Source organism: Stegostoma tigrinum, chromosome 28 (genome assembly GCF_030684315.1).
Source record: "Stegostoma tigrinum isolate sSteTig4 chromosome 28, sSteTig4.hap1, whole genome shotgun sequence".
NCBI lineage: Eukaryota > Metazoa > Chordata > Chondrichthyes > Orectolobiformes > Stegostomatidae > Stegostoma > Stegostoma tigrinum.
The window spans coordinates 26,721,824-26,734,261 of NC_081381.1; the positions used below are offsets into that span (position 1 = coordinate 26,721,824).

Sequence of the window (12,438 nt, forward strand, 5' to 3'; positions counted from 1 at the left end):
CTGTAAAATGGAGGAGTGAGAAACTCACAATGGCTTGCAAAAATATGAAACTGGAGTTAGTGTCATGGGCTGAGAAAGATAAAAATCAGAGTTCTAGGTTCTGATGATTATTCAGTGACCACAGACATGATCAAGCTTTGTAGCAAAGCTCTCCGTGGTGACTTGTCTGAATTTACTGAACAGATTGAGTTTAATATGTCTCTGGATGCAAACAAGACAAGTCTTGTCAGATGGTTTAGATTCTTTTGTTCTTGTTGAATACTATGGAAAAGTAAGGACACAACAAACTCTGTATATGCTGAGTAAGCCAGCAGAGACATCATTTCATAATTATCCAGTGATCTCTACTGGAAATTACATGAGCTTGGAAATGGTTCCATAGTCAAATATTCTACCAGCACTCACTGTCAGGGTTCATGTGTGGCAAATGGTCACTTGAATGAGGAGTTGGATGGACATCATGTACATGGAGCGGGACTTCACTAAGATGCAATATCTTGAAGAAGACACTTAAACATTTTAACAAAAAAATCAATTTTAAAACATTCATGAGATAATTCCAGAGACGAACGGCTTGTCTTATGAGCAGAGATTGAACAGTTTAGGTCAATACTCACAGAATTTAGACGAATGAGAGAAAATCTAATTGAGGTAAACAAGATGCTAAGGAAGTTTGACAGTGTAGATGTAAAAAGGATGTTTTCCCATGTGGAGCAATTTAGAATTGAGAGGCCACAGTTTGAGGATTAGGGGTGGCAGATTTAAAAAAGACATGAGGACAAATTACTTTTCTCAAGGGGTTGGGAATCTGTGGAATTCACTTCTCAAAGCGGATATTGGGACACTGAATAAATTAGTAACAGGTTAAAGGGTTATGGGAAGCAGACCAGAAAGTTGACGAAGCCAAGAAGAGATCAGCCTATATCGTAATTAAATGTTGGTAAAGGCTTACAGGGCTGAACTGCCTACTTCTGATTCAAGTTCTTCAGTTCTCACATAAAAAGGAATTGGTTCACATATCCACATCTCATGAGTAGTATCCCTGATCTTGGATATTCTTGAGATACTTAAAGTTAAATTTTACCCATTTTAATGGGAAGGAGGTTGGATGCATATTTTCCTGTCATTATTTCTAAATGCAAACAGAACTAGGACAGAAATTTGAAGAATTACAAATGCCACTGGCACCACTGTTCCTGTACTGTGCACTAGAAGGTCTGTTGGGCTCAATGGTTGCTGTCTCCATTAGAAGCATTCTGAACTTGCTGCTACCGACACACTATTCCTGTACAGCTACCATAAATGGGAAGGATGACTCCACTTGAGGAATCTGGGAGTGATGGTCCCCTTCAAGCTACATAGGGAATATCTATGGTGGTTGTTTATATGGAATTCCAGAAGGTATTTGATAAAGCCCCACATAACAGACGATTAACTAAGGTATCAGCCCACAGAATTGAGAGCAAATTACTGACGTGGTTGGGAAATTGATCAAGTGGCAGATGACAGAAAGTAGGAATAATGAATAGGTACTCAATTTGGCAGGATGTGACCAGTGATGTCCAAAAAGAATCTGGTAGGGCCTCAATAAGTCACATTATTGATTAACGACTTGAATAGTGGCATAGAAAGTCATATGCATAAATTTACTGATGATACAAAGTTAGCATTGTAGACAGTGTTGATGACTGCATAAAATTACAAAGGGATATTGATGGGCTAGGTGAATGGGCAAAACTATTTCAGAAACAGCTCAATGTAAGTAAGTGTGAGGTTATCTATTTAGATAAGTGTACTTTCTAAACGGAACAAAGTTAAAGGTTGTGGATGATTTGAGATACTTGAGGGTTCAGGTGCATAAATCTTTGAAATACTACAAACAGATGCAGAAGATAATCATGGTGGCTAATGGAATGCTGGCCTTTATATTTAGATAACTGGAGTATATGGAAGCAGAAGTTATGCTGCTGTTGTACAATACCCTGGATAGATTGTACTTTGGATAGGTCTAGTTACTACACCTTAGGGAAGATATATAGGCCTTGGAGTAAGTACAACATAGGTTTACAAGAATGACACTTGAACTTCAGGGGTTAAGTTATGAGAAGAGATTATACAAATTAGGCCTGTCTTCTCAAGAATTTAGAAGGTTAATGGGCGATCTGATTGAAGTCTTCAGGATATTTGCAGGAAAAAAAACAGGGTAGGTTAAGGTAAACTATTTCCACTGGTTGAAGATTCCAGAACTAGGAATCATAATCTGAGAATCAGGGCCAGACTATTCAAGAGACTGGAGAGGAAGCACTTCTATACATAGAGGGTGGTAGGAGCTGGGAACTCTTCCACAAATGACAGTTGATGCTAGATTAATTGTTAGTTTTAAGTCTGAAACAGGTAAACTTCTACTCAGCAAAGGTATTGAGGGATATGGAGATAGGCCAAGTTCAGCTATGATCTCTCTGAATAATGGAAACAGCTTGAGGATCTGAATGGTCTTTTTCTGTTCTTATGTTGTGAGCTTATGATTGAATTTCAATAATGTGATACTGGATACGAATGAATGTTTTGCAATGTCTGTTTGAACTGAAAAACATTTTCTAGTATAATTATTTGATTTTGAATTGATTTGATTTACTATTGTCACATATACCTAAGTACAGTGAAAAGTTTTATTTTGCATGTAGTACTGGCAGACCATACCATACAAAGATCATAGGGTGATAAAACAGAGGGAGGAATAAAAAGTTACAGCTGCAAAGAACGTTCACAAAAAGCAAGATCAGCATTAGATTTGAAAGGTGGCAGGTCCAGTCAGAGGTCCGATAACACTAGCGAAGAAGTTGTTCTTGAAGCTGTTGGTACTCATGTTTAATCTTTTGTGTCTTCTGCCTGATGGGAGAGATTATAACCGGGGTAGAAGATGTCCTTGATGATGTTGGCGGCCCTTCCAAGGCAGTAAGAAATGTAGATAGACCCAGTGGATGGCAGGTTGCCTTGCATTTTGGACTGGGCTATGTTCACAACTCTGTCATTTCTTATGGTCCTGGGCAGAATACGTGCCATACCAAGCCATGATACACCCATAGAAAGCATTCAATCTGGATGTAATCTATCAACCATCAGTCAGCCATGGATCACCTTTCTGTAATTGTCACTGGCTCAAAATCCTGTCGATCTGTATCTCTCAGTTCTGTGGAAGCACAGACACAGACCGCATCTGTTCAAGAAGCAGTCTCTACACCAACTTGCCGAGGGCAACTAGGAATGGAAAATAAATGTCAGCCTTGCCAACAGCTCCCAAATCCAAAGAATAAATTAAAAAGATATTTCTGAACTATGAAGAAGTATGGGATCTGGATGTAACAGGAAGATTGCACTTTAAGCAATTAATTAATGATATTGCTTAAACATAATTATTGCCTAATATTGCGAGAATGCTAGCTGTCCTTCATGACAAAACTACTTCAAATAGCAGTTTGTCAGAACAGGACCAGTCCATTTCTGAGTTGTGTCTGAGATAGTGGGAACTGCAGATGCTCCTAAGATGCTGTGTTCATCCAGCTCCACACTTTGTTATTTCTGAGTTATGCTGGAAGAGTCAACTTTTAATGCCCTTTGAATTGCAGCCATATGCTAGTGTTCACTGCGTGGGGAACATGGAACGTACAAGTGGTTTTACAAGGTCAGGGAAACTCACAGGCCAGATGTTCAGTTTAAGAAAGAAAATTCTGGGATCCTAAAGTCAAATGAAAGTGTAACTGTAACCAAGTCAAATGATGCGAGAAGGAATCAGAACTTGCACCAAATAAAAATAACCACCAGGTGGCGGTGCAGTATCACAACTGAGCAAGACGACTGACATTTTCCTTTCTTGAAGTGTTTTTTATGTATATAAAATGGAGCTGTATGTAGTAGCTACCGAGCGGTGTCTCAAAGGAGAACAGCAAGCTTGAGATTTGGAGAATACAGGGCTAGAATTCGAGAATGTGGGATCTAGGCAACTGAAGACACTGCCAGCAATGCAGGAGTAATTAAAATTAGGACGTACAAGACAGACTAGCTTCAAAAGAGCTCACATCATAGAATTATAGAACAGATACAGCACTGAATCAAGCCATTCAGTCTGTCATGTCTGCACTGGCTTTTTGAAGGAGCAATTCACATACTAACACTGTTCTATATTCTCCCCTTAGCCTGCATACTCTTAAGATAATAATCCAGCTCCCTCTTGCATCCATCAATTGAACTTGAATCCACCATACTGACAGGAAGTAACATTGATGTCACACAACTGCCAGGTAATAACCACCTCCAATAAGAAAGTACCTTAACATCACCCTTTCAAGTTCAATATTATTACCATCACTGAATTATATACACACACATATTGCAGCGGCAACACTCGGTAATGCACTTATCTCCCCAAAGCCTGTCCACCACATGGCAGAAAGTGATGGATACTTCCTGAATAACTCCACAGAGGCCAGTATTGATCAATATGTCACCCTTTACTCAGGTGTGCATAGTACTGGAGACTAGTCCAAGTTCCTCAGAGCCAGCGCTCAGGCAGCAGAACCTCTAACAGTCCTGTTTATATCTGTCAACCAGGGGTCCCTGATTGGGGCTGTTAATCCAATCCAATCAGGGAACTCATATTCCATGAGGTTCACCTGGCTGACCTTGTTACAACTCCTACACTCCCCCCTCGCCTGGTCAAGTGCAGCTTCAACAGCACTCCAGATGCTTGATAAGCATTACATCAACGAACATTCACTCCTTACACTCGCAATATACTGCAGCAGCAGGTGTGACCATCTACAAAATGCACTGCAGAAATTCATGAAGGGTCCTTAGGCAGCATCTTCCGAATCTACAATCATAACCACCTGGAATGACAAGGGCAAAAAATATGTGGGATCACCACCACCTGTAGGTTCCACTCCAAGCCACTCATCATCCTGACTTGGAAATATATCGCTGTTCCCTCAGCATCACTGGGTCAAAATCCTAGCCCTAGCTGCACTGTGGTGTATCTATACTAAATGGACTGCAGCAGTTCAAGAAGGCAACTCATCGCCACCTTCTCCAAAGCAGCTAGGGAGGGGCAGTAAACTCTGGCCACGCAGCAGCACCCACTTCCCATGAATGACTAATAAAAAAGGTCATTCTAGACCGTGTGAAAATGTTTCTCTTCATGTTATCATTCCTTCTTTTGCCCATTTTCCTCTCAAACTTCTTTACTCCAGGAAGAGCAGCCCCAAATTCACCGTGTCTATTGACATTACTGAAGTTCTTGCTTCTTGAACCATTCTTGTGAATCTCTTCTGTACACTTTCTAAAACCTTCACAGCATTCATGAAAATTCGTGTGCAGAAGTGGTACTCCAGTTGAGGCCAAACCAGCGTTTCATACAAGTTTAATGTAATTTCATTTCTCAGCCATTATTGATGAAGCCTAGAATGTTGAGTACTGTATGAAGTGTGCTGTCAACCTGTCCTGTCCCTTCAATGATTTATGAAGTGCTGGACTGTACTCCTTACAGTTCACAGCCTTTGCAAGTGTTGTGTCATCTGCAAATTTTGCAATTATGCCCTCTACACTGGGTCGTTAATATATATCAGGAACAGCAGAACTCTGAAACTTTACAATCAATTTTTGTACAGTAAAGAAACAACCGTTAACCACTTGCTAATCTCTGTTTCTTATCACTCAATGAAGTCTGAAAGTTCTTAGTCCGCATTATTCCATAAACTCTAACTTTGTTCGTAAGTCTGATGTGCTGTGCAGCATCAAATCAGATAGTATCTGCAGAGTTGTGGAGCTGGATAATGTTATCAGGTTAGGGAAGGTGAGGCCATTGAGAAGTTTGAAAATAAGATGAAAATTTTATAATCAAAGCATTTCTTGACTGGAAGCCAAAGCAAGTCAGCACAGACAGGGTGACAAGGGAATGGGAAGAGGTGCAAGTCAAGACAGGCTACAGAATTGCGAAATGACCTCAAATCTATGGAAGGCAGAATGTGGGAGACCCAATGTAAATTGGAATTGTCAGGTATGACGTTAACAAAGACATAAATGAATTTCAGCAGCAGATGAGCTGAAACGGGGAGGAATTAGATGACATTACAGAAGTGGAAACAGACATTCTTAGTGAAGCCAGGAACATGTAGCCACTCACCATTTTTAATGGAATAGAAAGGATAAGCGTAGAAGCAACTGAGCTTCCAGTTCAGTGCACTCCAACAGGCATCAGCCACTTTCCTTTTCTACAGCCTAAAGCCTAGTTTCTTCCCTCCTCTAGCCCAGGGCTGAGGTTGGCAGTTGTGGTCGTACTGGGTCAGTATCAATAACAGAGTTCTGCTGTTCCTGATATATATTAATGACCCAGTGTAGAGGGCATAATTGCAAAATTTGCAGATGACACAACACTTGCAAAAGGCTGTGAACTGTGAGGAGTACAGTCCAGCACTTCATAAATTTACTCTGGGAACTGGATAAAGGAAAATAATTACGGAAATAAAAAGCTCTGAGAAAACTGGAAATATTATTGACCCAAGTGCTCAATTACAACATTCTGAATCATGAAGATTAAATAGGCAAACACCAAGTCATTGTCCTAAAGCAGCTTTTCCTGAGATTAGCTTATTTAAGGGATTCTCAGAAAGGATTGTGACTCATCAAGAAAGTTCAGTAATTATTTTTGTAGGCACCATTTTTTGTTTCAAATGTTTTTGTTAAACCCTCTTCAATTCATTTCAATTAGGACAGATTTCACAGAGGTTATATAAGTTTACCAGTTTCTAATGAATCTACTGACAGTGCATATTTATGGATTCTAACAGCTTAGGCTGTGATTCCTCAATTTTTGAGAAGCTTTTTAATACTCTGTGTAGTTGATACAAATAAAGCCCATTCGTATGAGTTACTGACAGACACTCTTAATATAATAAGCCAGCTAGCAAGCACCTTCAGAGATGTAGCAGATGAAAGGGAAGACAGAAAAGAATGATTCATATTTACATAAGAGCTCATCAAGAAGAATCCAAGTGCATTTTGCACAGAATGAGTTATATGAAGTACAGGTAAATTTGATACGTTGCAGGAGACAATGTCATTGATGCAGGCATGATTCGCTGAATGGCTTCCTTCTGCAATTCTGAGCATTCTTCACATAACAAAATCCCAATTCAAATAAATGGCATTAGGTACTGTTGACGTGGAGGTGCCACTGTTGGACTGGAGTGGATGTCACACAACACCAGGTGTAGTCCAACAGGTGAACCTGATGAAGCAGCAGCACTCCAAAACCTTGTGATTTCAAATAAATCTGTTGGACTTTAACCCAGATCTGCTTCATGTTGTCTCAAATACCTTTAGCATTAATGGCAACAAAAAAATAAGGTTCATTATAACTGCTGTACTAGAGGACACCATCTCCAACAACATACACTCTTCTGTAACATGTTGATCTACTAACACAGCCTGCTTGCTTGTAATGTGTCAGGGATAAACCCACAGTGGTCTCACTCAAGAAGCAAAAACTTATGAACTGTACAAAACTAAGACATGATGCATTTGGATATATTTGAAATAACTGGCCAAAGAAGCAATGGTAACGTGTGAAAAAGGTTTGATTAGAATCTGGAATGCACAGCCTAACAGTACGGCACTGCCAGGATCAGTTTTCAAAGACAATTGAATCATTATCTGGAAGTGAAACATTTGAAAAAAAATAGAGAAGTAACACCAGGTGAATTGATCCTTTAGAAGGCCAGTACAGACACAACGAGTTGAATAGTCTTCTTCTGTGTTGTAACTGTTATACGAATTTTTCTGTTGTAAACATCACAATAAAAATGCAAATCTTAAAAGACAGCAGAGATGCAGAATGAAATAAAAGACGATGAAGGTTCATAAACATTTTGTTAGATAATTACAGCGACAGCCTGTATGAAGCTGTCCATTAGATAGTAATCAGCTCCTCCATGTCCTCCCAAGTGTGTGTTCTGTGCTGAAGAATAGTCCAAGGGGTATTCAGTCTTTGTCTGTGTAAGGAAATCGAAAACTGTCACTGGATCCTGGCCCTCACTTGATAGCTCCCCCTATAACAAATAAAAGATAAGGATGAGCTAACACACTTGTAATCTCGGAGAATATAGTTCATGCAATCTGCGCTAAACAACTCTGAAGAAACTGTAACAATTTTTGTGGCATTGAATCTTGTAGATCAGAGCGATCCCAATCTTTGATCTCTGCTCCAGGCTGGTATTGCAGTACTCTAGTTAATCTCAACCTGGTTTGCAGACAGCCTGGACTATAACTCCTGAACACAGTGCAGTACTTTTTCTACAAAGTACACAGTGAAGACACACTATACATCAGGTTTGGCAGTCTGCACAGTTGAGTACCCTCACAGGAAGAATGGCCACATGGATAAAATTACCAGTGAGTAACAGGCAGCCAAATCAATGCTCCACAACATAGTCAGGAGAAAAGGGGAGACAACTCGGGCTATAATGCAGCACCAGTATTAAGGCATTAAATTGCACCTCTACTATGTTTCATTTCATTTTCATTGCACTTCTATAGTATGGTAGGTGACACACAACATGAAATGAGTTGTGTGCAGTTTTTTTTCCTCATCAAAGTAAACATTCACTTTTGTGAGGCAAGAATCCATGAGCATTAATCAGTTCTAGTCCCTTATCTATGTGGTTAGGGTGGCAGGTGTCAGCAAAATTGTCAATTGTAAAGGTGTGGTCATAACAGCTAAACTGTCCTCATTGCTACATTGGCACAAATCAACTAAGTCAATGATAACGTCTTCGCCTCCATGCCTACTTCTTCAACCGGGAACCCAACCCTCCTTCCACTGACCCCCTTCACCCGCTTCCAACACAAGTCCTCCTCCTGGACACCACCCCCAGGCCTCCTACCCTCCCTCGACCTCTTCATCTCCAACTGCCGTCGAGACATTAACCGCCTCAACCTCTCCACCCCTCTCACCCACTCCAACCTCTCCCCCGCAGAACGAGCAGCCCTCCGCTCCAACCCCAACCTCACCATCAAACCCGCAGACAAGGGTGGCGCAGTGGTAGTATGGCGCACTGACCTCTACATCGCCGAGGCCAGACGCCAACTCTCCGACACCACCTCCTACCGCCTCCTCGATCATGACCCCACACCCGAGCACCAAACCATCATCTCCAACACCATTCACGACCTCATCACCTCAGGGGACCTCCCACCCACAGCCTCCAACCTCATTGTTCCCCAACCCCGCACGGCCCGTTTCTATCTCCTTCCCAAAATCCACAAACCTGCCTGCCCTGGTCGACCCATCGTCTCAGCCTGCTCCTGCCCCACCGAACTCATCTCCACCTATCTGGACTCCATTTTCTCCCCTTTGGTCCAGGAACTCCCCACCTACGTCCGTGACACCACCCACGCCCTCCACCTCCTCCAGGACTTCCAATTCCCTGGCCCCCAACACCTCATATTCACCATGGACGTCCAGTCCCTGTACACCTGCATTCCGCATGGAGATGGCCTCAAGGCCCTCCGCTTCTTCCTGTCCCGCAGGCCCGACCAGTCCCCCTCCACCGACACTCTCATCCGCCTAGCTGAACTCGTCCTCACACTCAACAACTTCTCTTTTGACTCCTCCCACTTCCTACAGACTAAGGGGGTGGCCATGGGCACCCGCATGGGCCCCAGCTATGCCTGCCTCTTTGTAGGTTACGTGGAACAGTCCCTCTTCCGCACCTACACATGCCCCAAACCCCACCTCTTCCTCCGGTACATTGATGACTGTATCGGCGCCGCCTCTTGCTCCCCAGAGGAGCTCGAACAGTTCATCCACTTCACCAACACCTTCCACCCCAACCTTCAGTTCACCTGGGCCATCTCCAGCACATCCCTCACCTTCCTGGACCTCTCAGTCTCCATCTCAGGCAACCAGCTTGTAACTGATGTCCATTTCAAGCCCACCGACTCCCACAGCTACCTAGAATACACCTCCTCCCACCCACCCTCCTGCAAAAATTCCATCCCCTATTCCCAATTCCTCCGCCTCCGCCGCATCTGCTCCCACGACAAGACATTCCACTCCCGCACATCCCAGATGTCCAAGTTCTTTAAGGACCGCAACTTTCCCCCCACGATGATCGAGAACGCCCTTGACCGCGTCTCCCGCATTTCCCGCGACACATCCCTCACACCCCGCCCCCGCCACAACCGCCCCAAGAGGATCCCCCTCGTTCTCACACACCACCCTACCAACCTCCGGATACAACGCATTATCCTCCGACACTTCCACCATTTACAATCCGACCCCACCACCCAAGACATTTTTCCATCCCCTCCCCTGTCTGCTTTCCGGAGAGACCACTCTCTCCGTGACTCCCTTGTTCGCTCCACACTGCCCTCCAACCCCACCACACCCGGCACCTTCCCCTGCAACCGCAGGAAATGCTACACTTGTCCCCACACCTCCTCCCTCACCCCCATCCCAGGCCCCAAGATGACATTCCACATCAAGCAGAGGTTCACCTGCACATCTGCCAATGTGGTATACTGCATCCACTGTACCCGGTGCGGCTTTCTCTACATTGGGGAAACCAAGCGGAGGCTTGGGGACCGCTTTGCAGAACACCGCTCAGTTCGCAAAAAACAACTGCACCTCCCAGTCGCAAACCATTTCCACTCCCCCTCCCATTCTTTAGATGACATGTCCATCATGGGCCTCCTGCACTGCCACAATGATGCCACCCGAAGGTTGCAGGAACAGCAACTCATATTCCGCCTGGGAACCCTGCAGCCATATGGTATCAATGTGGACTTCACCAGTTTCAAAATCTCCCCTTCCCCTAATGCATCCCTCAACCAGCCCAGTTCGTCCCCTCCCCCCACTGCACCACACAACCAGCCCAGCTCTTCCCCCCCACCCACTGCATCCCAAAACCAGTCCAACCTGTCTCTGCCTCCCTAACCGGTTCTTCCTCTCACCCATCCCTTCCTCCCACCCCAAGCCGCACCCCCCGCTACCTACTAACCTCATCCCACCTCCTTGACCTGTCCGTCTTCCCTGGACTGACCTATCCCCTCCCTACCTCCCCACCTACACTCTCTCCACCTATCTTCTTTACTCTCCATCTTCGGTCCGCCTCCCCCTCTCTCCCTATTTATTCCAGTTCCCTCCCCCCATCCCCCTCTCTGATGAAGGTTCTAGGCCCGAAACGTCAGCTTTTGTGCTCCTGAGATGCTGCTTGGCCTGCTGTGTTCATCCAGCCTCACATTTTATTATCTAAGTCAATGATACACAGGGATCAAACCTGATATATTCCTCACCTATATGGTAGGATATTCAGCAGAAAAATTCTTTGAGCTATGAAGGAATCTGTGTCCTGAAGACTTATCTCTTACTTTTGTACAGCCCTGTGTTTGGGAATCTGATTGCAAGGAGGGATAAGACAGGAACATGAAAAGTTGAGCTTATTGGTCAACATCCAGTTAATTCTCCCAAAGCATGTCAGCGAACAAACAGGAAAAAGATTGACTTCAGTCTTAGTTTAAAACATATTTGCCATTTCGGTTGACAGAAAAGGTAGTGAGTGAGCACAAAGTTCATTCAAACCCTTTCAACAGGTGGTTCTTCATACTGGAGGGTGTTTTTCTTAAAATTATCACTTTTATGGTCCAGTATACCTGTTAGAAATTTCCAACTCCTTGTCACACCCTTTCGGTTGTGATAGTGAGCGTCTGAACTGAACAACAATACCAATAACAGTTTACATTTCCAAAGCTCTCCTCAAATAAGGAAAAACATAGGGCTCACCACATGAGGTTGTGGGGGTTTGCAAATCATTGGCAATAATTGATATTTTTAAGCCTAAAGACTGGACCCATTGAATGAGATGGAGACTGGCATTGCAAACATGTTGAAATATGTAACATTGGCAAATAAAGTTCGCTGACATTCAGCACTTGAACAATTAAAGCATTATGCTAACAAGGGGTGTGGTGAAGATAGAAATGAGCCATGCATTTTGGTATGTGCTGACCAAACAAAAAGAAATGGCCTGTGTTTACTAACAGTTATGAAGTTTTATTTTTCCGGACTCTCTTCATTCCAGTCCCTCCCTGCCAATACTCCAACCCTTCTTTTTATTGATGTTAACATTTTCCTGATGTAAGGTTCTGTTCTAATGAGGACACCGATGGCAACTTAGCTTCATGGGCAATCTTTATGCACAAGGCTAAGCTAAACTGTTGACAAAGTATTTATCCATCAGAAACATTACAGTCAAACATAAAGCTTTCCTAATCCAACACAGACGTTCAGACACACTCTTCCAGCAGCAAGAATTGATGGCTAGGATCAGACTCAGAAATAAAACAATGTGGAAATAATCATCAGGTGTGGCAGCATCTGCAGAA

At 43.3% G+C, this 12,438-nt stretch overlaps 1 protein-coding gene across 4 annotated transcripts in view; it reads right to left on the bottom strand.

Annotated features, from left to right (window-relative positions):
* The window catches only part of zgc:154075 (uncharacterized protein LOC556929 homolog), a 200,366-nt gene that overhangs the window by 3,592 nt on the left and 184,336 nt on the right, over positions 1 to 12,438 (bottom strand). For 3 of the 4 annotated variants that reach the window (XM_059655659.1, XM_059655661.1, XM_048561747.2), the window contains one exon: positions 7,938 to 8,102. In XM_059655659.1, the coding sequence (XP_059511642.1) occupies positions 7,938 to 8,102 (165 nt within the window). Of the gene's footprint in view, positions 1 to 3,138; positions 3,259 to 7,937; positions 8,103 to 12,438 lie in introns of all 4 variants that reach the window. The other variant, XM_059655660.1, reaches the window with a different exon arrangement.